Source organism: Amaranthus tricolor, chromosome 3, assembly GCF_026212465.1.
Source record: "Amaranthus tricolor cultivar Red isolate AtriRed21 chromosome 3, ASM2621246v1, whole genome shotgun sequence".
Taxonomy (NCBI): domain Eukaryota; kingdom Viridiplantae; phylum Streptophyta; class Magnoliopsida; order Caryophyllales; family Amaranthaceae; genus Amaranthus; species Amaranthus tricolor.
Window position 1 is genome coordinate 35,243,726 of NC_080049.1, and position 23,080 is coordinate 35,266,805.

Below are 23,080 nucleotides of genomic sequence, written 5' to 3' on the forward strand. Positions count from 1 at the left end.
ACAAAGATTGGTTACTTTGGCCCGCCCAATAGCACGTAAAAGCAAAGTCATTCATTTGGGTTATTAGATCCAATATCATTGGTATGTATATATCATCATTATATTAAATATACAACGAGGTTGCACATAGATAAAGAGCTATCTAATACAAAATTCATCCTTCACATCAATATCCTTGGATTTATAGGGTTCGAAAATTTGAATATGAATCCAATTTGAACCGAAGTTATAGTACTTTCATTTTGAAATACTTGTAACTAATGGTCATATATTATGTAGAAAAATATCATTATTAGGTGCAAATATAATAAAACAGAAGAAATATAAAACAAACTGCGATAAGAATTGGTTGTTTTGGAAGACACACTGTACTCGGCAACCAAAATTTGTTGAGGAGACCAATAAATATAATCAATTACTAAAAAGTTGGTCGGTAAAGATCATTGTTAGCAATGACTCTATCTAGTCGTAGTTTTGACTTTGTTTGTGATTAAAATTTAGGTTATTATTTGTTCGTTGCTATTTGGATCACATTCCCCACTTTCTCTTTTGAAGTGGTATATGTATGAATTATTCGTCTTTACTTCAGATCCTTGTTATATGATACTATTATTATAGTAAGGGTGGCTAGAGTAGGCAATAACCTCCATCTCATCAACTTTTCAAATTTTTTTTGGATATAGATTTTGGAATTTCTAACGTTTATAGCCTGGAATTCAGCCCTCCATCTAAGATACAATTAAATTTACTTTTGGTAAGAACTAAAATGTTATTACAAGAATGAAAGGACAAATCTTTAACTATTAGACTAATTTATATTTTAACGAAGGAACTAATATTAATGACCTTTGTGTATTTTTTGTTCTAACTGTAAACTACATTGTACTCGAAGATTTGTTTGTGAAAGGACCGTTGCCCATGGGTGTTTGAATTTTTTGAATACTCTTTATCTAAAAAACATTATGGAATTGGAATGAATTATCATGTTTAGGTATATGTCCATTATTCCTCTTACACTTTAAGTCCTTTTCCCCTTAATGAGCCTCACAAACAGCATTGTGTTGGTACTTCTCTCTTGTTGAATATTACTACATCATAAATTTTACACAAATTCTTATATGAGACGTTTTCATATTTAGATTAAATAGCTCAATAATAAAAATATTTAGCATAATAGATTTTTTATATGGACTCATCTTACGGTTAGACGGTCTCATATAAAAGGGCTGAAAATCTTATTAGGACAATTGAAATAACTAAAATTCATAGGTTAAAATTTACTTATGTGGCTGGTATGTCATACATATAGAATTTTCTTTCATAATACGAAAAATCTTATATATCAAAATAAACTTAATGTATTTTGCCAACCTTATATTAGGCAAAAGAATTTTAAATGTAAATAGATTCACATTTAAAAATTAACTTAATAATAGTTTAAAATAGAAATTATTTTAGACATATAATACTCCCTACAATTTATAGAAAAAGGAACATTTACTTTTTCACACTATCCAATGCACTCATTTAATACTTAATATCTCTTATTATATATAACAAAATATTATAAAAAGTGGATAGTATTAATCTTTGCATTGAGACGAATCAAACAAGATCTCACTTGACTATGTTTTAATTTATGGATTAAGAATAAAATACAAATTAAGAGTATTAAGTGATTAGTGTCAAAAAGTACATGTCCCTTTTCTATGAATTGAAGGGTATATTATATATCATTATACATGCTTAATTTGAAATATAACATTTGATTTCAAATAAAAACATTTAATCATAGTTTTTACTTTTTGGGTCACCATGTTGATTTAAATAAATATTTGTCTACCACAAAATAAAGTCGACAATTTTAAGGTTACCATGTGAAATTTTCCAAAGATAAAAACATCATAAAAAATTTAAAAATTATACTTATAAAAAAAGAAAATGCATTAAAAATAGGTGAAGTAGTAGAGGAAGTGTAGTGGATGTTTGTTGATTGATATCGGTCCATTTCAAGTCTCCAACATAATGGACATACCATACATAATGCATTAAATATGAGTATATTTTTTTTTCGAGTAATTAAATATGAGTATATTGAAACATCATGATCATATGAGAAAATTTAGATAATTTAATAGGAATTTATCCTAATAAAAAGTTAAAGTAAATTTATTGTTAGTAAATTGAATTTTATTTTTTATTGATGTCTAATAATACTCATATATTCATATTCTCTTTAATTTGTATCAAAAAGAAAGTGAGTAAAATTTAAGAAAGTGATAATAAATGAAGAGAGAAAATAAATTGCGTGAATAAAATTAAAAGAGAATTAAAATGTATAGATGAGATTGAAAGAAAATAGTAGGTCATTATTCAAAAATAAAAATAAAGCAAATTAAGTGATATAAATTAATTCAAAGGGATCCAATAAATTTGTGAATCTCCTAAAAATACTCATCCATCAATCAATCAATCAATTAATAAATATCATAGCTAACACATCAATTGGATACTCATGGAAGTATTTAGAGTATATATATGGTTTATAATAGGATCAAATAATATTTAATTTAATAAGATTGATAAGGTAGCAATATATACTAGCTGCCAACCGATTTGATAAAGATAGCATTACATAATGCAAGTTTAATGATCTTAATATGGTTAATACTTTTAAAAGTAAAATGTTTAATTAAAATAAATGCACCGAAAAATAATGAAATCTGATTTTTTTAAATAAAAACACATTTGATAACATACAAACTTTTTTGTCCGATTTGCTCACAATGTTTGATTTGAAAAGGAGTGATCAAACTTGTACGAGTAACTTTTTGTTACATTCATGTTTGGATGTAATATGTAATTTTTTCTCTTAAAATTTAAATTAATATTTTCTTCGTATTTATATGTTTACCTCAAATAAAATTTATAAATTTTAATGTCAAACTTTGAATATGATTTCTCATTGATTAATATGAAAAAGTATATTTATGCGGGTTCCTGATAAATTCGTTTCAATATATATTTTCCAAATATCAAATTTTTAAACTTTTTAAAAAATCACAATTAAGATTATTTAACTTTTAAATTTGCATTGAAATCTGTACAAAAAGTAAATAAAAAGAACAAATAAAAATAGAGGAAGTAATTAATTAAAATATAAAGTATTTATAATCTATTTAAGCTAAACCACATTTTCTTCTTATAGTAATTTTTTTTGTACAATGCCAATCAACTAAGCACGAAGCCGACACAATTGTAGGTGGAGTACTTACTAACTAATTGTACTATAAACCTACTTACTTTTTTTCCGGTAATTATAATCCAGTTTTTTTAATCAAATATGTAAAAATTTATAGTTTCCCTAATGAAAATCCACAAAAGCAAACGCTCAAAAATACCCTCTTGTAACGACTTAATATTCTCAATTATAAAATTTGAATGCATGGATTTAATTTAGTTCGATTCTCATTTAAGTGAACCTGTTATCTTAAACAACGACTTCGAGTCTCACTCAAAAGTTCATATCTGTTGGGATGAGTTATCCCACATCGATACATTAAAAATGGTATGCACCCTTTATAAGCTATTAGAGACCTTCTTCCCATTGCCATATGGTTTTGGAATGGTATATATCTCCTTGGCTTATGAAGTGTGTGCACTTGTGTCCCCCCATTAATATGCTAGCATTCACAATAAGTCCAGCCTAATTTAACAATATCCCAACCCATAAAAGCCAAATGTGTTGCCTTGAATAATAAACTTGCTTTTAAGTCAAGTTATTGTTTAACTCAACGACTTAACTCAAAGCACACCCACTATCCTAAAACACTAAAATATTTAAATATCTTTTTTCAATAAAAAAATAAAAATTTAATCATAAGAAAAGTTCTCGTGCCATGCACGATTTATGAATCTTTCTAATAGAACTCATGAATCATATACTTCTACTAGTATGTACGTAATCCTATTTGGTTACACAAATTTTTTTTAGAGACCAACTGTAATTGGGCCGACCCATTATATACTTTTTAAAATATTATAAGTAAGCATTAAAAATAATTAAGTAGACATTTAAGATATTGAACGTAGGCATTAAGGATACGATAAGTAAGCATTAAGGATAACGTAAGTAAGCATTAAGAACACGATAAGTAGAAATTAATTATTAATGAGTTGTGTCTAAGATACGTCTCTCATGGAGACTAGCTATTTTGATTATTGGTCTAGTCTGGTGGAAGGGGGGTAATTGGGATGTGGGGAGGTGGGAATTTTTTTAAAAAATTTCTTTTCTTTTTTTAGGTTAGATTAATTAGGATTAATTAAAGTCAAGAAGTTATTAGCTCAGTTAATGGTCAACCATTTCTTATTTATAATGAAATATTTAGCGTCAGGTATAAGGAGAGAGTTTGTGCTACATCCACGCTTCTAGCTAAAAAGACTCTTGTGTTAGAAAGCATGTTAAAGTATATAACATATTCCGATGTCTCAACCATCAGCTAATGAGGGGTAAAGAGATTCCAATCCATGACCTTTTGTCACATTGATTCTGATACCATGTCAAGGAACTATACCAACTCAACAAAAACTTAAACTTATAGTTGACACTTTATGATATGTTATATACTTTAACAATTTAGAGGTCATTTCATCGGAATCTGACTAGGTGGATGTATTGCTGTCAAGTTTGATAAGTTGATGGTTATAGTTCGCGAAAATTAAACTTTAAGACTGATGCTATTAAAATGATAAAGCGTGAAAGATGTAATTTACAATTATTTTATTATTTTTTAATTTTAATTACAATAGAAAAGAGTAGAAAGATTTTTAATTAATGTAATATCATCACGTGTTCTAATCGCTTCTTCATAGGACATAGAGTTGAAAGATGTTTGGAGAAAGATTAAAAAAAAAAAAAAGTTAATTATCAAAAAATATCTTAAAATAAGTTTTGGAAAATTTTAATTTCTAAAATAAGCGTCTTCATACTAAAACCAAAGTCAGGCATATTCGATGTTATTAACAGCGAACAAAGAAACATGTTAAAAAAGTCAAAATTCTCTGTTCGCTGTTAGTAACAACGAACAAAATGGAGACAATGTTATAATGTTAGAAGGGACAAAAAATGAAAACAAGTTTGTTCGTTACTAGTATCAACGAACAAAAAATTTTTACTATTCTGACCAATTTCTTTAATCGCTGTTAGTTTCAGCAAACACGAACATACTGAACCTTAGGCTCGGACACTAAAACACTTATTTTGAAAATTAAAATTTTTCAAAACTTATTTTGGGAATTTTTTAATAATGAACTTATTTTTATTTCAGTTTTTCAATGTTTGGACATATGAGTTTCTTGAGCCTTCAATCAAAAAAATGGGCCTTGATGCATTGGGCCATCATTTATTCTCAGTTCTAAAAAAAAAAAAAATCCTCGAATCTGGATTTCTTCTTCTCCAAGTCGCTCTTTTTTTTTTAACCAAAGTCCTTAAAATCATCACATTTTTTATTTGTAAGAATCAAATTCAGTTACATTCTGCAATTCCCCCTTTTCTGTTCTTTAATTTAGGGTTTTAGCCATTTGTAATTGCAACTACAATCCAAAAAAAATGACGAACATGCAGAATGAAGTTCCTGCAAAGGGAGGATTTAGCTTCGATTTATGCAAAAGGAATGAGATGTTGATGAATAAGGGTGGTCTTAAACCTCCTACTTATCTCAAAACTGGTACTACTATCGTTGGTCTTATTTTTCAGGTACTTTTCTTAACTGTTTTGGTCAATTATATTTCATTTTCTTGTAATTTTCTTCTTAAGTTAATTTTTTTTATCGTCTCTTTAGGGATTTTTTGATTATTTGATCTGTTTTTATGTTACTTTTGATTATGTTACAATTAATGTAAATTTTCAACCTTGTAATCTGGGAAGGTGTTGATAAGCTTCAAAGTCTAGTGTGATAAAGGTGTTAATTAGCTCTAATGCGATCATACTTCATAATATTGTATTTTTTTATGGTTTTAGTGAAGGGTGCTTCTGAAGTTTTAAACTTTATGAGATTAAACCTAATCATTAGTTGTTACTTGAAATAATCTGTTTGGATTTCAATAGAATGGCGAAATGAGGACCTAGTGAAATTATGGAATGTGAGCATTACTCAAATGATGGCCATTAGTTCGAGATGGGATTTAATCCTGGAGATCGCTTTACCATTGGTTGAGGGCATGCCTGGATTCTTTGAGCTGTTGAAAATTTTGGGTAGTTATTTAGAGCAAAACTGAATTGGGTAACATTTAATTCTCTTTGAAGGAGAGGGTGAAGCAATGTAGGATAGAGCAGAAGTGAGAATAAAATGAAATGAGAGAGATTGAAATCAGTAGAAAGAAAAGCAGAGAGTATCTAGATAAAGTGAGAACTGATTTTTTGCGGGGGGTTCGAGGGGTGGGGGTGGGGGAAGGGTGGTAGTGGTAGAGTGGGGTAGGAACCCCTTGTGTAAGGGAATAATGGCAAGTCCTAATTGTAATTTTTGTAATTACTTTGGGTATCAGTTCATATTATGCAAACGTGTATGGTGTACTATGGAATCTTTGTAATTGCTTTGTATAAGTTCTCATCTGGATGTGATCATAGTTCTGCTGACTGCAGATGGGTCTTTTAAGGGAACAATAAAGAAAATCATTTTGCTTCCTTCTATTTTTGAATCATGGAACTACATCATTGTCAATAGTGATTTTTCTTGTACGCCTATTTTACGAAGCACTGTAAATTCATAGGATGGCGTTATTCTTGGTGCTGATACAAGAGCGACTGAAGGACCCATTGTGGCTGACAAGAACTGTGAAAAAATTCATTACATGGCGCCAAACATTTACTGCTGTGGTGCAGGAACTGCAGCTGATACAGAGGCAGTGACTGGTAAGCTCTAATTTCTCTGTTGTTTGGTGATGGTGCAATTCATGCCACTTTGATCTCGCCAATAGTATGCTACAAAATTTTCGTAGCTTGAATGGTTTTTACACGAATGTTGCCTAATTTTCTTAAATGTGAGTGTCCATGCTTCAATTGTTCTTGGAGCTTATTGGAATTGCTAACAATGCCTTTTCAAGACGTCAACATTTAGAGTATTAGGTTTGGATTCATAGGTTCTTTCTGGGGGCTTTCCAAGTTCTGAGTCATATCTTAAGCTTACTTGGTGTGTGAATATGGGTATTTCAATTATAGAGAATGAAGGAACCATCAAGGGTTACTTTTTTTAGTAAGATTCGTTTTGATGTCGGTAATAATTGCACCTAAAGCTTATCATTATGTTGTTTGAGAAAACCTATGTTCTATAGTCATTTGTGATTAGTTTATTTAACTAGGTACACCTTTGTGAAATTTTGATAAGATGTCATTATAATCATAGCCACTTATCTGGCTTGAAAGCTTGAATCTTAAGGATGAGGAGTAATTGGATAGCTTAGGCAAGCCATCAAAAGTGGAGACTTTTTGAGTTTTGATACCAACTGGTAGAGCTGTTTTGCTTGATCAACATAGCTCACACTGCCTCTTAGCAACAACTTGCTAATTACTGAAGGGTTTTCTTTGTGGAAGCAATGCGACTATTTTCTTAGTGATTGGGGTCCAATTTCCTTTGTTAATTGTTCTAACATGTGATTGAGGTTTGAACATTTCTGATTTTTGAATTTTCCTTCCTGTTCCCTTAGTTTGTATAAATCATACATGTAGTTCAGATTGTGGAGTGCATTTGGTTGTTTGGTACAATGCTGTTCCCTTTATTTTTAAATCATATATGTAGTTCACTTTGAGTTGCATAGGCTAATATTGTCATATTGCTATTACCATGGGAGCTACTTCGACTGCTTTTTATGTGTGTCCTATTTGGAAAGGTGTGAGAACTTTTCGGGAGAAATGACGCCTTTGTAGAAAAGAAGAGGAAGTATCAAATATATTGTCCAACAAAAAGACTTTCCTGACTATCATATCTATAATGGTTCATTTGGTATATGGGATGTGGGGATAAGAGGAATAACGGTTAGGGAGAGAGAGAGAGGGAGATATGTACAAGGCAATGGAAATAGGTCAAATTTTTTCATATCCTTTGTATTATGGCACTGGGATAGTTAGGGACTTGTATTTCATGCTTGGTGTGATGGATAGGGATAAAGAATGAAATAATTATTTTTCAACTTTGTTCCCACTACTTTGAAGTTCAAACCCAAGGTACTTGAAGCATCTTATTGAAGCGATTTCTTTCTTTTCTGGCTTTATAGTACCTCTTTTTATCTTGTTTTTGCGAAAGTTACACTCCATATACTCTCTCTTACTACGAAATTTGAAAATCATGACTCCAAGTCTCAAACTCTTGTCTCAATCGTTCTAATTTAGCATTTAACCATCCCTAGTCTCGTCTAACAAAACATTGTCTTCTGCAAACAACGTGTGCCAATGCATGTCTTCTTGTATCGATTGAGTTATCTCATCTAGGACCGTTGCAAAAGAAAGGAGCTTAGGGCCAACCTTAATGAAGGTGATTTGTGCTTAGAAAATCCTCTATTGCCCCTCCACATATTCTAACATTTGTGTTTACCTGACGATACATATCTTGCACTGTATTAATTTATCTATTGGGAATGTATTCATGTATTTCAGCTAATTGAATTGTGTCCTTGCTTAAATTTTTTTGATGTATGAAACACTTCAATGTTCGTTCTCTAATTAAGCTGACGTCTCCTAATTATTTGTGATGACTTTTGCTTTAAAAATTCTTCATCACTTAAGTTTATATTATTTCCATTGTTCTTTAAGAAATAACATGGTTACATGGATGCTCCTTATGTTTTTCTTAGGAGTCGTTATTTTGCTGAAATATCTAACTGCAAGTAAAATTACCCATCATCTATTATTTTTTTGGTACATGAATTGTGTTTCTGCTGTATACGGGTTCTCGTCTATGGGTGGTATTCTGGCTGTCCTCACTCCTAACTGTTTTTCGTGTCGCGAATTGTATATCATAGACTCTTCTTTGTTAATGTTTATATTCTTCCATTGTTTTTGAGGGATAAAACATAGATGATGTTATATATTTTGCATGATTTTATTTTTTTTGCTGAAAAATACTAACAGTAAGTATAATATTCCATCCCTCACTACTTTTATGATATGTGAAATGTATTTATGTTGTCTGGGTGTTTTTCTAAGATTTCTTCTATATATACTTATATATCATTTCCCTTGATTCTGGAAAAGGTTAACCTTATTAATATCACAAGAATTTGTTCTAACACTGTCAGCTACACCATATTTTTTGTCTGCTAACATGCTTATTGTTTCTGACTATTAGTTCATATTTGTCTGTAGACATGGTTAGTTCCCAATTAAAGCTTCACAGGTATCACACTGGACGTGAGTCCAGGGTTGTTACAGCTCTTACCCTTCTGAAGTCCCATCTATTTAGGTGAGATTATGATTTACGATTAATTTCTCTCTAAACTCCTCAGAACCCAAAATAATCTTTATATGCTCACTAAACGAGTTCTAAACATCTAATTTTCATTTGTTCTATGGTCAAGGTATCAAGGACATGTCTCTGCAGCGTTGGTGCTAGGTGGAGTTGATGTGACCGGACCTCATCTACACACTGTATGGAACATTTTAGATTTCTCATTCAACAAATACAACTTTCTATTGGCTGTTTGAAATGCTGATTTTTTTGCTGTATAGATATACCCTCACGGATCAACCGACACACTTCCTTTTGCTACAATGGGATCAGGTTCCCTTGCTGCGATGGCTATCTTTGAGTCAAAATATCGTGAAGGACTATCCGTAAGTTTACATTAAAAGTGGAGTGTGCTCATAAGTCTAAATAAAGAGTTATCTGTTTTTAAGAAAACATGCTTCTTATTTTCTTTTGCATGCAGAGGGAGGAAGGAATCAAACTAGTGTGTGAAGCAATCTCCTCTGGTATTTTTAATGACCTTGGTAGTGGAAGCAATGTGGACGTATGTGTCATAACAAAGGTCTGTTCATATCTAGCTGTTTCTTTCAAACCATTTTCTCTTGCATCTTGCCATGCTTCCTGTTTTTTCTGTTTGGCTTATATTATTGTAAATTTGCTTTATTTTCACAGGGAAATGTTGATTATCTAAGAAACCATGTGCTGCCAAATCCCCGTACCTACACAAGCGCCAAGGGATATTCATATTCTAAGCCTACAGGTGAAGTTCTTGTGCTTGTGTATTACAAATTGAAACGCATTCTTTAACTGATTGATTGCCTATTTTTTCGCATAATCTAATAATAATATGGCTATTCGCCTATCTCGCAACATATAACAATAGTAACCTCACTGTTAGTTTGTACGTATTTGATGAGTATTTGCTCAACACTTATTGCTTATTCTCCTGGGCCACACTGCCGCTTGAGGAACTCTTGAGGTGTTGGTAGGTGCTGGAAAGTTTGGCGCACTAGCATTTGTTGATGAGCCTGTTCATATTGGCGACATAAGATGATTACAAACATATTTTACCATATGCTATTGTGAGCGGGTGGATGTGAATGACTTATATGTAAAAGAAAATTTGGGAGAAGCCATTACTGATAATTACACTTTCTCAAATTCACTTCCAATTTGAATCCCATTAACCGATTCCATAACTGTTATTGCAATCACACACGGTTGAATCGTTATTTTTTCTAAAATTATACAATTGTGCTAAATATATTTTAACTGTTATTCCACAACTGAAACCCAGCTCATGCTTCTGCTCGATTTGTTATATGATTTGTATTGTTTTTTTCCTTAAAAATATACTATTACACTAAATATATTTTATTTTTGCTGCTGTTTGTTTTGCAGAGGTTCTCTCGACAAAGGTCATATCTTTGAAAGAGCAGACTGAAGCTGTTGAAGGAGGTGATGCAATGGAAGAGTGATGGTGGTTACGATAGGATGACAAGAGAATTTTTATCTTACTCGCTCTTTATGGCTGTCTTTACCGTGGTCTGGAATGTGATAGGTTTGCTATGATGCTTTGTTTAACGAATATACTTTTATGTATGTAGAATTGCGCTTTGTGCATTTTAGGATTCTTGCATAGACTCTTGTCGTGATTTTCTATCATCTGCTCAAAGGCCGTAGCATTACTTCGTTAGATGTTACACCTTTGGCTGACAATGCAAATTTACAATTAGATCATCAGGGAATCGAGTTTGAGAAAATTATTCGTTGAAGCTTTATGTATGAGGTATTAATCGAGATGTACTCTATATAATGCACCTCTAGTTTCTGAAGGATTTGGGTGTAACTAACCAACCTTGATTTCAAACGACATATATGCTAGCTTCTCACGAGTTAAGATTGTTTGGAATATGCCTGTTTCTGCCTCGAAGGGTGGTATCTTTTCACTTCTTCGAGGAGTTTTTGGGCTATTGATGTGGTGGTGTTGGTTGGGTTTGGTACTAACTTCATCTTGTTTGTAGTTTACTTATTTTAACAAAAAAAATTTAACATTTTGTCTACTATATGAAAAAGTTAAAAACTCAGATAACCATGTGGATTAAAAAATATTTGTCTACCGCATGAAATTCCCCAATAACTTATTAGTACCATACTTCACAATTTCCTACAACATCCATGCCAAAGGGCAATGACATATCACGAATCGATCGTTAATTAACAGAAATTTTATGATTTTGAAATCATCTACTACAATTCTGCAATCTTAAACGTTTATTATTTTATTATATTACTAATTAATTATTTAGAAAAAAGAAGATAATATTACATATGAGTATATATTTTCCTTCTAATAATATTTGTAAGCATCAACCAACGTAAACCACTGAGATCCAGGATCACACCCATTGTCTTTACTCAAACACTTGCATGTTGTTGTAATAAGATTATTACCAGAATCAACATCTAAGCAAGCTGTAGTGTTGTCACTCAAAGTAACAGCCAAATGGAGCTCCGAATCTGAAATGGGTGCCCATATTGTTCCTGTACCCGGACAAATGATACTGAGCCTTGCAGGACGGTTCATCCCTTGTGCCTTTAAACAGAAATATGAATACTCAATGATCAAAGTCTTTTGGGGAGTGTAACTCCAATGGTTTGATTCTGAGCAATTTCCAAGGTTAACTCCCATAATTGACTTTCTTAGGATGCACTTTCCTGTTAATGGGTGATATATTATCTTCCGATTCTCGGCTAATATTGCTGATGGCCCTGTATTTGATCATAAATTAATCAGACTATCAGGTTATGGTTTAGGGTTGTCATAATGGTTTATCCCAAATTAATGAATTAAAGATAGTACGCACACTTTATAAGTCGTAAGAGCCCTAATTTCTCCCATTGCCATGTGGTTTTGGGATGGTGTCTTGTTGGCTTATAAAGTGTGCGCACCTCGTGTTTTCCCATTAAAATAGAAGAACTCTAATGACATATAAAATGTGCACATCATTTTCAATTCAATGTGAATAAACTATCCCAACAAGGGTTGAAAGAGACTATTTTGAATTAGCTACTTTTGTTGAATATATCCTTATGTCACTATTTTTCATCCTTCGTGCAATATCTTGGACGTAATAGTTGTTTTAGTGCGTATAGATGGTTTTGCGGTTGTAGCGACTTATAGGTTACATGTTAGTTGTTACTAGCTATTTTTATTGAACAAATATTTAGGGTCAAAAGTAAGCAACTTTGCATTGATTAGTAATAACAAAGAGGTTGTTTTTGATTCATCCTTGATAGCAAAATATCAACCATAACTTCATATAAACAAAAAGTATACGTTATTCACTGATAAGGCTCATATATACTTCAAATTTAGATGATAAGAAAGTTTACCTTGACGAGGAGATTGAATAACAGAAATCCTTTGCAAAAAGGTATTGTTACGAACACCAGTCCAATTGGAATTCAACAATCCATATCTCTCGTCCATCCCAACTACACCATTAGTGAAAGCATAGCTTCCTACCAAAGTCCATAACGACCAATCTAAGTCATATTCAGCTACCCAAGTAAGGAAACAATTTAAGTACTTATTTTCACTTAAACTTGTTCCTTTCATGTCTGTTCCCCATTCACTTACAAACAAAGGGAAACCTTGATCAAGTAAAAACCCAGCCTTTTTTATAAGTTTGTTCTTCATGATTCCACAAGCTTGGTTTGCATTGACATCTTCCCATAGCGAACCCGTCGAAAACCAATATTGATGCACCTCATACACTAATTTTCCGGTGAAACTTAGTTTTAGTGGTTGTGTTTTGAGGAAGCTTAAGTCTGTGTCGAAGGTTAGGCCGGAGAGAATGACTAGTATATTTGGGTTGGCTTCGTGCACTGCTTCTACCCCTCTTTGCATGTACCTATATTTGCCTTTTGTCAAACGATGATATGTGGGAGGCAGTAAGGAACTAACTCAACTAAAAGTTTAAGTTGATGATTGAGGTTCCATGATATGTTATATATTCTAATACGTCCCTTCACACGAGAGTTCTTTAGTCTAAAAATGTGAATGCAACACATGATCTTCTCATACCTGATACTAAATATTTCACTTGTGATCACGTTAGCTCTGATATCAGATCAAGTAACCAACTCAACAAAAAATTTAAAGTGATGATTGACGCTCTAAAATATGTTATATACCCTAACTGGAGGTAGCAATGAATATAATGAAAGAGTATATAGTTGTAGGCTTGTAGCCGCAATATGTTTAACTCGAAATTTTTCTTTCTTGTTGGCTCAGATACCATATTAAGGAATTAATTCAACTAAACGTTTTTAGTAGCGTTTAACATATACCTCTATATGAGTTGAGTGACTATCGCCGGCCATCACATGACTTTACCATCTAAGCTAATCGATATCCAATATATCTCACTTTTAGAAACATAACAACATACAACGAAAACGACATAGTAGGTGACAATTGTTGATTAAAACAATAATTATAAAATGAAATTAAATTAATACCTATACCAATCCTTGGTATTTTGCCTTGGTCCACGAAGTTCATTCCTTAAACTCATGCCAACAACATATGGATTGTCTAGAAAAAGAGTAGCCATTTTAGTCAAGCCATTGATCCAATCTTGAGGGTTGAAATATTGGTCTCCAAAGAAGCCATTGCCATCCGATTTACTACAACACCACCCTGGTTTACTTACATGGTTGTCAAGAATCACCCTTATTTTGTTTTTTCCAAGGCTTGCGACCACTGCCTGCATCATTTTTAAGCAAATGTAATTAGGTTATGTTTTTTCAATTTCACAATTAATTGTTGGATGTTAGCAGTGAAATTTTTGTTAGCTGCGAAGTTAACTGTTTAAGTGAACTGTGATGAAGATGTTTGATTAAAATTAAATGTTAAAGAAAAAATAGGTCAAAAAATTAATGTCCATTTAAAAAGTCAAAATTTGTTGGTTTAAAAGCTATAAACAAATACTTTTTTAAATTGTTTGACCAACTAAAATTTAATAGTCATAAGTTAATTAAAAAATCATTTGCTAAATAGTATAACTTTGTTTGACTTGAAAGTTATTTTTGCTTGCACTATTTTAGAATGCTAGAAATAAAATGTTATCTATAAAATTTTCTTCTTTAATGGTTTAAGATTTATATTGTTAAAAATTAATTTATACCCTTATTCATCATTGATGCCTATAGTTTAATAGATCATAATTTGTAATGGTCTTTTTTTTACTACAAAGAGGCTGAAAGAAGAAAAAGAGCTTAATGAGACTTAAATTTAGAATCGTGTTCGTGTCCCAAAAAAATGATACTTATTAAATATCCGAGCGAGAAGTGTTAGACTTAAGTACTCATCCAAACTCTTATTTCCCAAATCAATTCCAAACTTAATTGGCCATCAAATTTAGAAACAAAATCCTAATAAGGTTATTCTCTTAGATTATTGGTATATACATGATCCTAATATATCAATTTTCTTTCACGGAATAACTCAATTCACTTTTTCTTATGCCTTTTTTATTTTTGATGTAGAGATAATAAGTACCCATAAGCAATGCGATAAAGCCAGCACATGTTTAATTCCATGTATAGGTTTCTTTCACAAGATGGTCGAAATTGATTAATTTTTTTTTATTTAGGATTTAAATAATTTGCGAATTATAGCCTTAAAGTTTAGCACTTTTATGAATTATAGTCTCAATGTTTAATTTTTGCGAATACAGTTATCAAAGTTTGCAAGTTCAGGCCAAAACATAAAATTCCGACCCTTTTAGTGTTTTTGGCCTGAACTTGTAAACTTTGATACTTTGGTGACTGTAATTCTCCAAAAATAAATATTAAAATTGTAATTCGCAAAAGTGCTAAACTTTATAACTGCGATTAGTATAATATTCTTTATATAAATAAATTTTTTATTTATCTCAATGTAAATTTTATTAATTTTATTTTTTTTATGATTTTATGTATATGCATAATAAAGATAATTTCAAGGATCGAATTTACACAATAAATAGAGTCATAGAAGAAAAGGGCAAATTAAAACTTAATGTTGGAAAGAAGGATTAATCTCCAAAAAAATAATCAAAAATAATGTTTTAATTTTTATATAACAAAAAAGGATGTTAGCTTATCACAACTTGGTCAGGTTTCCTTTAAAAATCAATGAGATTATCAACATTTATACACACTATATAATAATTTCATAATTTATATTTTCCCTATTTCCAAAGAAAAACTAAAGAATTTTTTAATATGAATAATGAAGTATGAGAGTATTGTTGCTTAAATGTGGGAACATTTAAAGAACTACGAGTATTATTCGGGAAGCTTTCCTTGTAACTACAAGCATTTATAATTATGTTTCTAATTAATTGGACACATTGATTGAGAATATATTTTATATTAGTTTTAATTGTAAGTGAGTATTATGTATAGAGCACATAAATAAAATAAAATAAATAAAGATAAATATGATTATTTGTTGAATAAATATTTATATTGGTTTTAAATTTTTAATTGCAATTGAGGAATATATATATAGGGATCACAAAAATAAAATATTAAGATTTTATAATATAGTAAGAAAAATTTTTGTCATATATAAATAAATAAGGGTTAAATATGACTAACATACTAAGTTGAAAATATTTTTTTTTGGGTGAAAATAACAAATAGAAATGTTATAAATAACAAATGAAAATATTATTTAGAAAACAAAAGAATATGTTTTATAATGTATCAAATCTCCTTGAGAATAAAGTTTTCTTCCTATTTTCCTTACCATTATTTAAAAATATAAAAGATGAAATTATAACCAACCTTCATGTGAAAAGTACACTTTGCTAGTCACAATAAATTATACTACTTCTAAATATTACATTACATATTTATTTTTACAACTCTTGTACCATTTTATTTTTACGAGTTGGATATATATATATATATATATATATATATATATATATATATATATATATATATATATATATATATATATATATATATATATATATATATATATATATATATATATATATATATATATATATATTAAGTATAATGATAATCATAAAAACCATTTATGTTAAGTCCATTATAATTACTTTATTTTAATTGTTTTTATATTCCATTACATTATTTTACATGAGAATTTCTTTTGAAGTGTAAACAAAATTTGAGTATATATAGTACTTACAAAAGACAATTAAATAAAACATTCTAATATACTATAATGTATTTAAAAATTAGAAATGGATTATGAATTATGAAAGCACTAATCACAAGATAACTTATTTAAGAGTCAAATTAAAAATAAAAAAAAATAAAAAAAAAAGTCTAATAATTTAAATAGGGTAATTAATTAAAAAAGGAAAAGTGGAAAAGCTAGCTATGAATAAAGAAATGAGTAAATCACCTTGAAAGCACTTAAGAGGGAGAGATGAAGAATGGAAGGATTATTAGCTTGTAAATCAGGAATGGAAGTACAAAGACCGGCATTTTCATAAGATTGTGTAACAGTAAGAGAAGCCAAGGAGTGATTAGTAGCTAATTCAAGAGGCCATGTTAGCCTAACACAATTAAAACCCATGTCTTTAATCTTGTTTGATATAACATCAATTGGCTGTTTATTAAGACCTTCTGCTACTACTAATTCTAGGTGTGACTCCCAATTTACACACGCTAGCTTCACCCGCTGTCCCTTCTCGTCGACGATCCATCGGGAATTCGTCCACAAAACAGCGGTTGATGGAAGATAAACAGAGATAATTATTGAAACAATGGTGACGATGGAGTACTTTGTAACCAATGTTTTTCTCTTCATTTTTGATACTTCTCTATGTTTTGTAGTTGTAAATTGTACTCTAATGGAGTTTAATGATTATAAATACTTCTATGAAATAGGGTTTAATCTAAGATTGACATGCTATTTTTTTAATTCGCACTATTAAATTTATATTTTATTATTAATCTATAAGTTGAAATATAGTCAAGTGAGATTTTGTTTGATTCGTCTCAATACAAGGATTATTAAAATTAACTTTTCATAATTTTTAATTATGCATAATTAGAGATATTAAAAATTTAATAAGTGCATTAGATCTGTATAAAACAAATGGGAGTGAGAAAGCTTAAGATAAAGTTAGCGAAACAAATAAAAATATATAAATATTACATTCAATTAAAAACGTATATAATTTAACTTTTCTTTTTAATCTTTGTGCTCAAAAAAAATTGAGGTGGACCCATTTTGAAATCTGGGTGACTGAATTAGCATGTGCAATAGTGCATTTTATGTGATTAATAAAGACAAGACTTTACTTAAGTAATAGGTTGAGTAACCACAAACATATCACAATTTCATATTGCTGCAAGAATTCTTTGGTAGAAATTAGAATAGTTTTAGCTTTACTTTATATATGTGCAACACTAACACATACTATTTTACAAATGTTGACTCATAACAAATATTTAAACTATAAGTGTGGTTTTATTTAATTTGCTTTAGTGTAAATTTTAACATTAACTTTTTATAATAGTCTTAACTTTTAATAAACATAAAAAGAAATATTTAGAATTAAAATACTGCCTCTAATTTCTAATATTCTTCACATTTGAAATATTCCATTTTAGGGAGAGAGAAATTTAATTAATATTTTTAAGACATATTTAGAAAATAAAATATATTCATATGAGATCTAGTTAAATTCATCTTAATATATATTTTTATGTATATTTTATAATATTTTATTTTACGTATTTAAAGATATTGAAATTTAAAATTTATTTTAAAAACTGTGAAAAAATTAAACAAGAAGAAAAAAACGAAGGGAGTAGTAAATTGGCAATTGTGCAAAATAAAATGAAACGTTGATTAAAATATAAATGAGAAATTGTTTACAAAATCAATAAATTAATTTTTTAAAATTGCAATTAACAAAAAAGTGACACGGATTGTCACATGCTTAGACTAATGGTCTTCTAATTGAGTGGATTTTGTCAATTAAGTCTTGTATTCATACTTCACATTGGTGACTGCAAGTCTGCAAAATAACTTAACAAGATTCAAAATCTGAATTCTTTTGGTGATCTTGATTTATACTCTTTTGTTCTTGTAATTTTGTTATACAAGACCAAGATTATTACTTTGTTAAAACCATTCACATGGAGTACTGTTTTATACTCTTATTGTCTTTTTATTTGACAAAAATGATGAATTTAAAGGTAAAATGGGAGACATCACTGTATAGTAAAGTGGGTGGAATATATTGATGGTATGTATGGCATTCAGTTATTTGCTATAAGTTGTTAGTTCAATTGGTTTACTAACTTGACCAACAAATAACTTTGACTTTTTTGGTTGTTTGTTAAATTAAACATGTATAAGTGGGTTATTGTCAAACATCATCATCATATTCAATGTATTCCGCTCATAAGTCTAGGGACGGAAGAAAGACGGCAACCTATACTCATATAAGAGGATGCGGTCAGAAAGTCCCCAGTTCAGTATAGGTACTCTGAAAAGGTTCTTCCTGCAGCAACTCACAATCCTGCATCTTACACTATAAATTTGACCTTTCACAATAAATAACAAGTAAATAATATAAATGCTAAGCATATAAAGAAAAGTGAAAACTAGCTAAAACTTAAAAATCAACTAATCAGGTTGTGAAAAAATCCATTACCAATTAATTCAAAATGTAACAAATTTAGAAAGACGGGAGGAAAACTCAATATTGAAATTGCCGTGTCATTTGTGACTTTGAAGAATCATGATGCTCATACAAGGATAATGTTGTACTTTCTTTTCATGATTTGGTCAAGGCATTTTTATAGGATTCTCAAATATGGAACCATGTACATATATATATATATATATATATATATATATATATATATATATATATATATAAAGCTATATAAAACATCAACTGAGGCTGTGACCCTGGGCCTGTGATTGTAAACCAGTGGTAATCACATCAGTAGCATCAACAATCTTAAACCATTGACTCTCAGGATCACACTTACTATCTTTACTCAAACACTTGCATTTACTTGTAATGACATTGTTATTAGAATCAACATCCAAACAAACATTACTACTCTTTCTTAATGTTGCTGAGAGATGCAGTTTCGAATCCGAAATGGGTGTCCAACTTGTTCCCATCCCTGCACATTGAATACTTAGTCTTGCAGGGCTATTCAAACCTTGTGCTTGTAAACAAAAGTATGAACCCTTAATTGTAAGGCTCTTTTCAGGAGTGTAAGTCCAGTGATTGGATTCTAAACAATTTCCAAGCTGAACTCCCATCACTGGTTTTCTTTGGATGCACAGTCCTGTTGAAGGGTGATATATTATCTTGTGTTTATTCCTCTCTGATAATCCTGGCCCTGCATTTCAATAATTCCAAACATGAGCTCAAGTTTTTTTCAAACAAAAAGTTCTTATCATTCAAGTTTTTCAAAATATGTATATGATAACTATGTTTAGAAATTATTTTTGTATAAAAAAGAATCAATTAACCGACTTTCAAGCTTTAACAAAGAAATATCGACCAAAAATACAAAAATTTATCAGAAACGTAATAGGAACTCCCGACTAGAGGTGTTCAAAACAGACCTAATAACCTGACATTTACTCGATCTTGTAACCAACCCGATTTGACCCGATATAAAAATGGATTATCAATTATGTAAAACTAACATGATACAAGATCTAATTTTGAACCGAACCGAAACATCTGATCTGAAATCGATCCGATGACTCAAATGAACACAGTTACTCCAAACCAAAAGATGACTTAGAATTAAAAAAGTTGATAATTAAGTAAACGAGTTAAAGCGATCGAGTTCAAGCTATGGTGGGAATTGACCTAGTTTTTCCAACATTAATTTTGTGCACTTCAGGTCATAATTTCCGAGTTATAACCCACTAATTTCTTAATTTCTAGTCGAATTTCAGGTCGGGTCTAATAATTAACACAATACAAGTTACAAGTATATAGAAAGAACAAATTTAAATTACCTTGAAGTGGAGACTGTAAAACTGAAATTCTGTCCAAAAAACTGGAATTCCTTACATCAGTCCAATCTGAATTAAGCAGACCATAGTACTCAACCATACCTTTAACCCCTTGTCTTAAATAATAAGTGCCTGCCCAAGTCCATAATGCCCAATCTAAATCATTATCAGCAATCCAAGCAAGAATACAATTCAAGTACCTATTATCATTTTCATTTGTTCCTCTCAAATCTACACCCCATTCACTTACAAACAAAGGAAAGCCTTTACTAAGAAGAAAACCAGACATTCCCATTATGTAGTTGGTCACCTTTCCACAAACTTCATTTGGGTTTCCATTTTTCCATGCTTCCCCATCTGTAAAGGCATACCAGTGCATTTCGAATACTAATTTTCCTGTGAAAGTAAGGGAAACTGGTTGGTTGTTTAGGAATTTGAAGTCTTTGTCGAAGTTTAAGCCTGAGAGAATGATTAGTATATTTGGGTTGGCTCCATGCACGGCTTCGGCTCCTCTTTGCATGTACCTTCATTCATAGTTCAAGCATAGAGAATTAACTTTCAGCTAACCTCTCACGCCTAGTTCATTAAAGATTAATGCCTACTTACCGTATTTTAATATCTACTTACATTATTCTTAATGCTTACTTAGCATAGAGGATAATAAATATGCACTTGTGAATGAAATATACCTGTACCAATCATTAGCATTCTGCCTGGGTCCACGAAGTTCATTCCTTAAACTCATGGCAACAACATATGGATTATCTTTAAAAAGAGTAGCCATTTTAGTCAAACCACTAATCCAAAGTTCAGGATCGAAGTATTGATCCCCAAAGAAGCCATTGCCATCCGAATTACTACAACACCAACCTGGTTTACTCAAGTGATTGTCTAATATCACCATCACTTTGTTTTCTGTTAGGCTTTCAACCACTGCCTGCATTTTTGTTTTTGTAGGTCGGTAAAATAAATAAATGTCAAATATCAATTACAATCGGTATACATTTTTGTTCAACTAAAAAAACTAGTACTCTCTGATCCGTTTCACTTATTTTGTATCAATTGTCAATTTGATTAGTTTCACCTATTTTATATTATTTTTATTTTTAAACAATGACTCATTTTTTTCTTTTAGGCGTGTTTGTTTAGACGAAATTGGGGTGAAACTTTGGGATTGAGTCTTGTATTAAGCAAAGTATGTTTGTTTATAGGAGTGTTCCACCTTTTATTGTCCTTGGGCCTAGGAAGACATCATCGTAAGACTTGAATTTGTTAGAAAATAACATTTTTGTCATTAAATGAAATACTAGAAGGAACAAATATATATTTTGGGTAAATTGGTAATTTTATAGCTACTTCTAATTATTTTCAATTTCATTTTAAAATTCTACCAAACAAAGACATGTATAAGTCTATCTCAAGTCACATGTATAAGTCTCATAATTCCCATTTCTTTTTACATAAAATAAATTTTTCAAAAACCCTACAATTTTTCATCAATACAATTCATTCTCTCTATTTATTTGTTACAATTTTCAAAAATTTTACAAATTTCTTTTTACTTTAAATCTATTAGAACAGAGAGAATAATTAGTAAAATAAAATTCAATATTACCAAAAATTAATTGCAATCAGTAAACTTTTAATTAGAACTCGCTAATTATTAATTAAAATCAGTTTTAATCAATAAAAATCAAAATGAAACGTACTAAATATAACCCTAGAGAGGATAAAAACCGTAGATAATCCTTATCCTAGTATCACATATTATGCATTTAAAATAAAAAGAAAAAGTTAAAGATAAATACCTGAAAAGCATTGATGAGGGAGAGATCAAGAAAGGAAGGATTATTAGCTTGCAAATCAGGAATAGAATCCGCAAGTCCAGCATTTAAGAAAGACTGTTGAACAGTCTGAGAAGCCAAACTCTCATTAGTCGCTAAAAAAAGAGGCCAAGTAAACCTAACACAATTAAACCCCAAATCACTAATTTTCTTAGTGATCACATCAACTGGTTGTTTAGTTAGCCCTTCTGTAACCACTAACTCGAGGTGTGACACCCAGTTCACACACGCCAATTTCACTCTCTGCCCATCCTGGTCGACAATCCATCGGGAATTTGTCGATAGGGGCAACGAGAGAGATGACGCCCTTAAAAGGAAGAAAAAGAAGAAGAAAGTGTTTATAAACAAGAGTTTGTTCCTCATGTTTAATTTTCTGTTGGTTGGTTTAGGGTAAAAGTGAGATAATTGGGATAAGTTGTTGAGATTTGATGGGTTATGTATTTATATACAGAATACAGAATACAGAATACAGTAGTCAGTAAGTACATAACAAATTGGAGATTTTGGGGGTGGTGTTTTTGAGTTGTTAAAGCCAAGAAATGACAAATATGGAGAGTGGGGTGTCAGGAATTTTTAACAACATCACAAGTAATATTGCTACTAGAAATTTTTAATCAATTACCAGAATTTATAAATTATAATAAAAAGTAAAAAAAAATGTTTGAGAAATTAGTTTATTGAGAAATTTTAGTTTATTTTGATATAATAAAGGATTGGATGGTCAAACCAACTTGCAA

The 23,080-nt window shown here is 30.5% G+C and overlaps 3 protein-coding genes across 3 annotated transcripts; 1 reads left to right on the plus strand and 2 right to left on the minus strand.

Annotated features, from left to right (window-relative positions):
* Positions 1-5,446: 5,446 nt before the first annotated feature.
* Positions 5,447-11,367, plus strand: LOC130808781 (proteasome subunit beta type-7-A-like). The gene is made up of 8 exons (XM_057674271.1): positions 5,447-5,755; positions 6,769-6,910; positions 9,356-9,452; positions 9,568-9,637; positions 9,719-9,823; positions 9,919-10,017; positions 10,128-10,215; positions 10,857-11,367. The coding sequence occupies exons 1-8, from the start codon at positions 5,609-5,611 to the stop codon at positions 10,931-10,933; spliced, it is 825 nt and encodes a 274-aa protein (XP_057530254.1). The 5' UTR covers positions 5,447-5,608; the 3' UTR covers positions 10,934-11,367.
* A 234-nt stretch (positions 11,368-11,601) lies between these two features.
* Positions 11,602-17,301, minus strand: LOC130808585 (glycosyl hydrolase 5 family protein-like). Its single transcript, XM_057674040.1, has 4 exons — positions 16,894-17,301; positions 13,983-14,230; positions 12,852-13,372; positions 11,602-12,227 (listed from the first exon to the last, which is right to left on the minus strand). The coding sequence occupies exons 1-4, from the start codon at positions 17,299-17,301 to the stop codon at positions 11,806-11,808; spliced, it is 1,599 nt and encodes a 532-aa protein (XP_057530023.1). The 3' UTR covers positions 11,602-11,805.
* A 1,789-nt stretch (positions 17,302-19,090) lies between these two features.
* LOC130808782 (glycosyl hydrolase 5 family protein-like) lies at positions 19,091-22,906 on the minus strand. The gene is made up of 4 exons (XM_057674272.1): positions 22,308-22,906; positions 21,189-21,436; positions 20,503-21,023; positions 19,091-19,868 (listed from the first exon to the last, which is right to left on the minus strand). Exons 1-4 carry the CDS (start codon positions 22,704-22,706, stop codon positions 19,405-19,407), a joined length of 1,632 nt encoding a protein of 543 aa, XP_057530255.1. The 5' UTR covers positions 22,707-22,906; the 3' UTR covers positions 19,091-19,404.
* Between the last annotated feature and the right edge of the window lie 174 nt (positions 22,907-23,080).

What these genes read in the sequence shown, in the direction of transcription:
- LOC130808782 (XM_057674272.1), bottom strand. Translation starts at nt 22,706, where the DNA reads ATGAGGAACAAACTCTTGTTTATAAACACTTTCTTCTTCTTTTTCTTC. An exon ending in CCCTCATCAATGCTTTTCAG is followed by an intron (nt 21,437 to 22,307) that starts GTATTTATCTTT and finishes ACAAAAATGCAG; the next exon opens with GCAGTGGTTGAAAGCCTAAC. An exon ending in TTTACAGTCTCCACTTCAAG is followed by an intron (nt 19,869 to 20,502) that starts GTAATTTAAATT and finishes ATTGAAATGCAG; the next exon opens with GGCCAGGATTATCAGAGAGG.
- LOC130808781 (XM_057674271.1), top strand. Translation starts at nt 5,609, where the DNA reads ATGACGAACATGCAGAATGAAGTTCCTGCAAAGGGAGGATTTAGCTTC. An exon ending in CCGGACCTCATCTACACACT is followed by an intron (nt 9,638 to 9,718) that starts GTATGGAACATT and finishes TTTGCTGTATAG; the next exon opens with ATATACCCTCACGGATCAAC. An exon ending in ACGTATGTGTCATAACAAAG is followed by an intron (nt 10,018 to 10,127) that starts GTCTGTTCATAT and finishes TTATTTTCACAG; the next exon opens with GGAAATGTTGATTATCTAAG.
- LOC130808585 (XM_057674040.1), bottom strand. Translation starts at nt 17,301, where the DNA reads ATGAAGAGAAAAACATTGGTTACAAAGTACTCCATCGTCACCATTGTT. An exon ending in AATACCAAGGATTGGTATAG is followed by an intron (nt 13,373 to 13,982) that starts GTATTAATTTAA and finishes AGGCAAATATAG; the next exon opens with GTACATGCAAAGAGGGGTAG. An exon ending in TATTCAATCTCCTCGTCAAG is followed by an intron (nt 12,228 to 12,851) that starts GTAAACTTTCTT and finishes GATCAAATACAG; the next exon opens with GGCCATCAGCAATATTAGCC.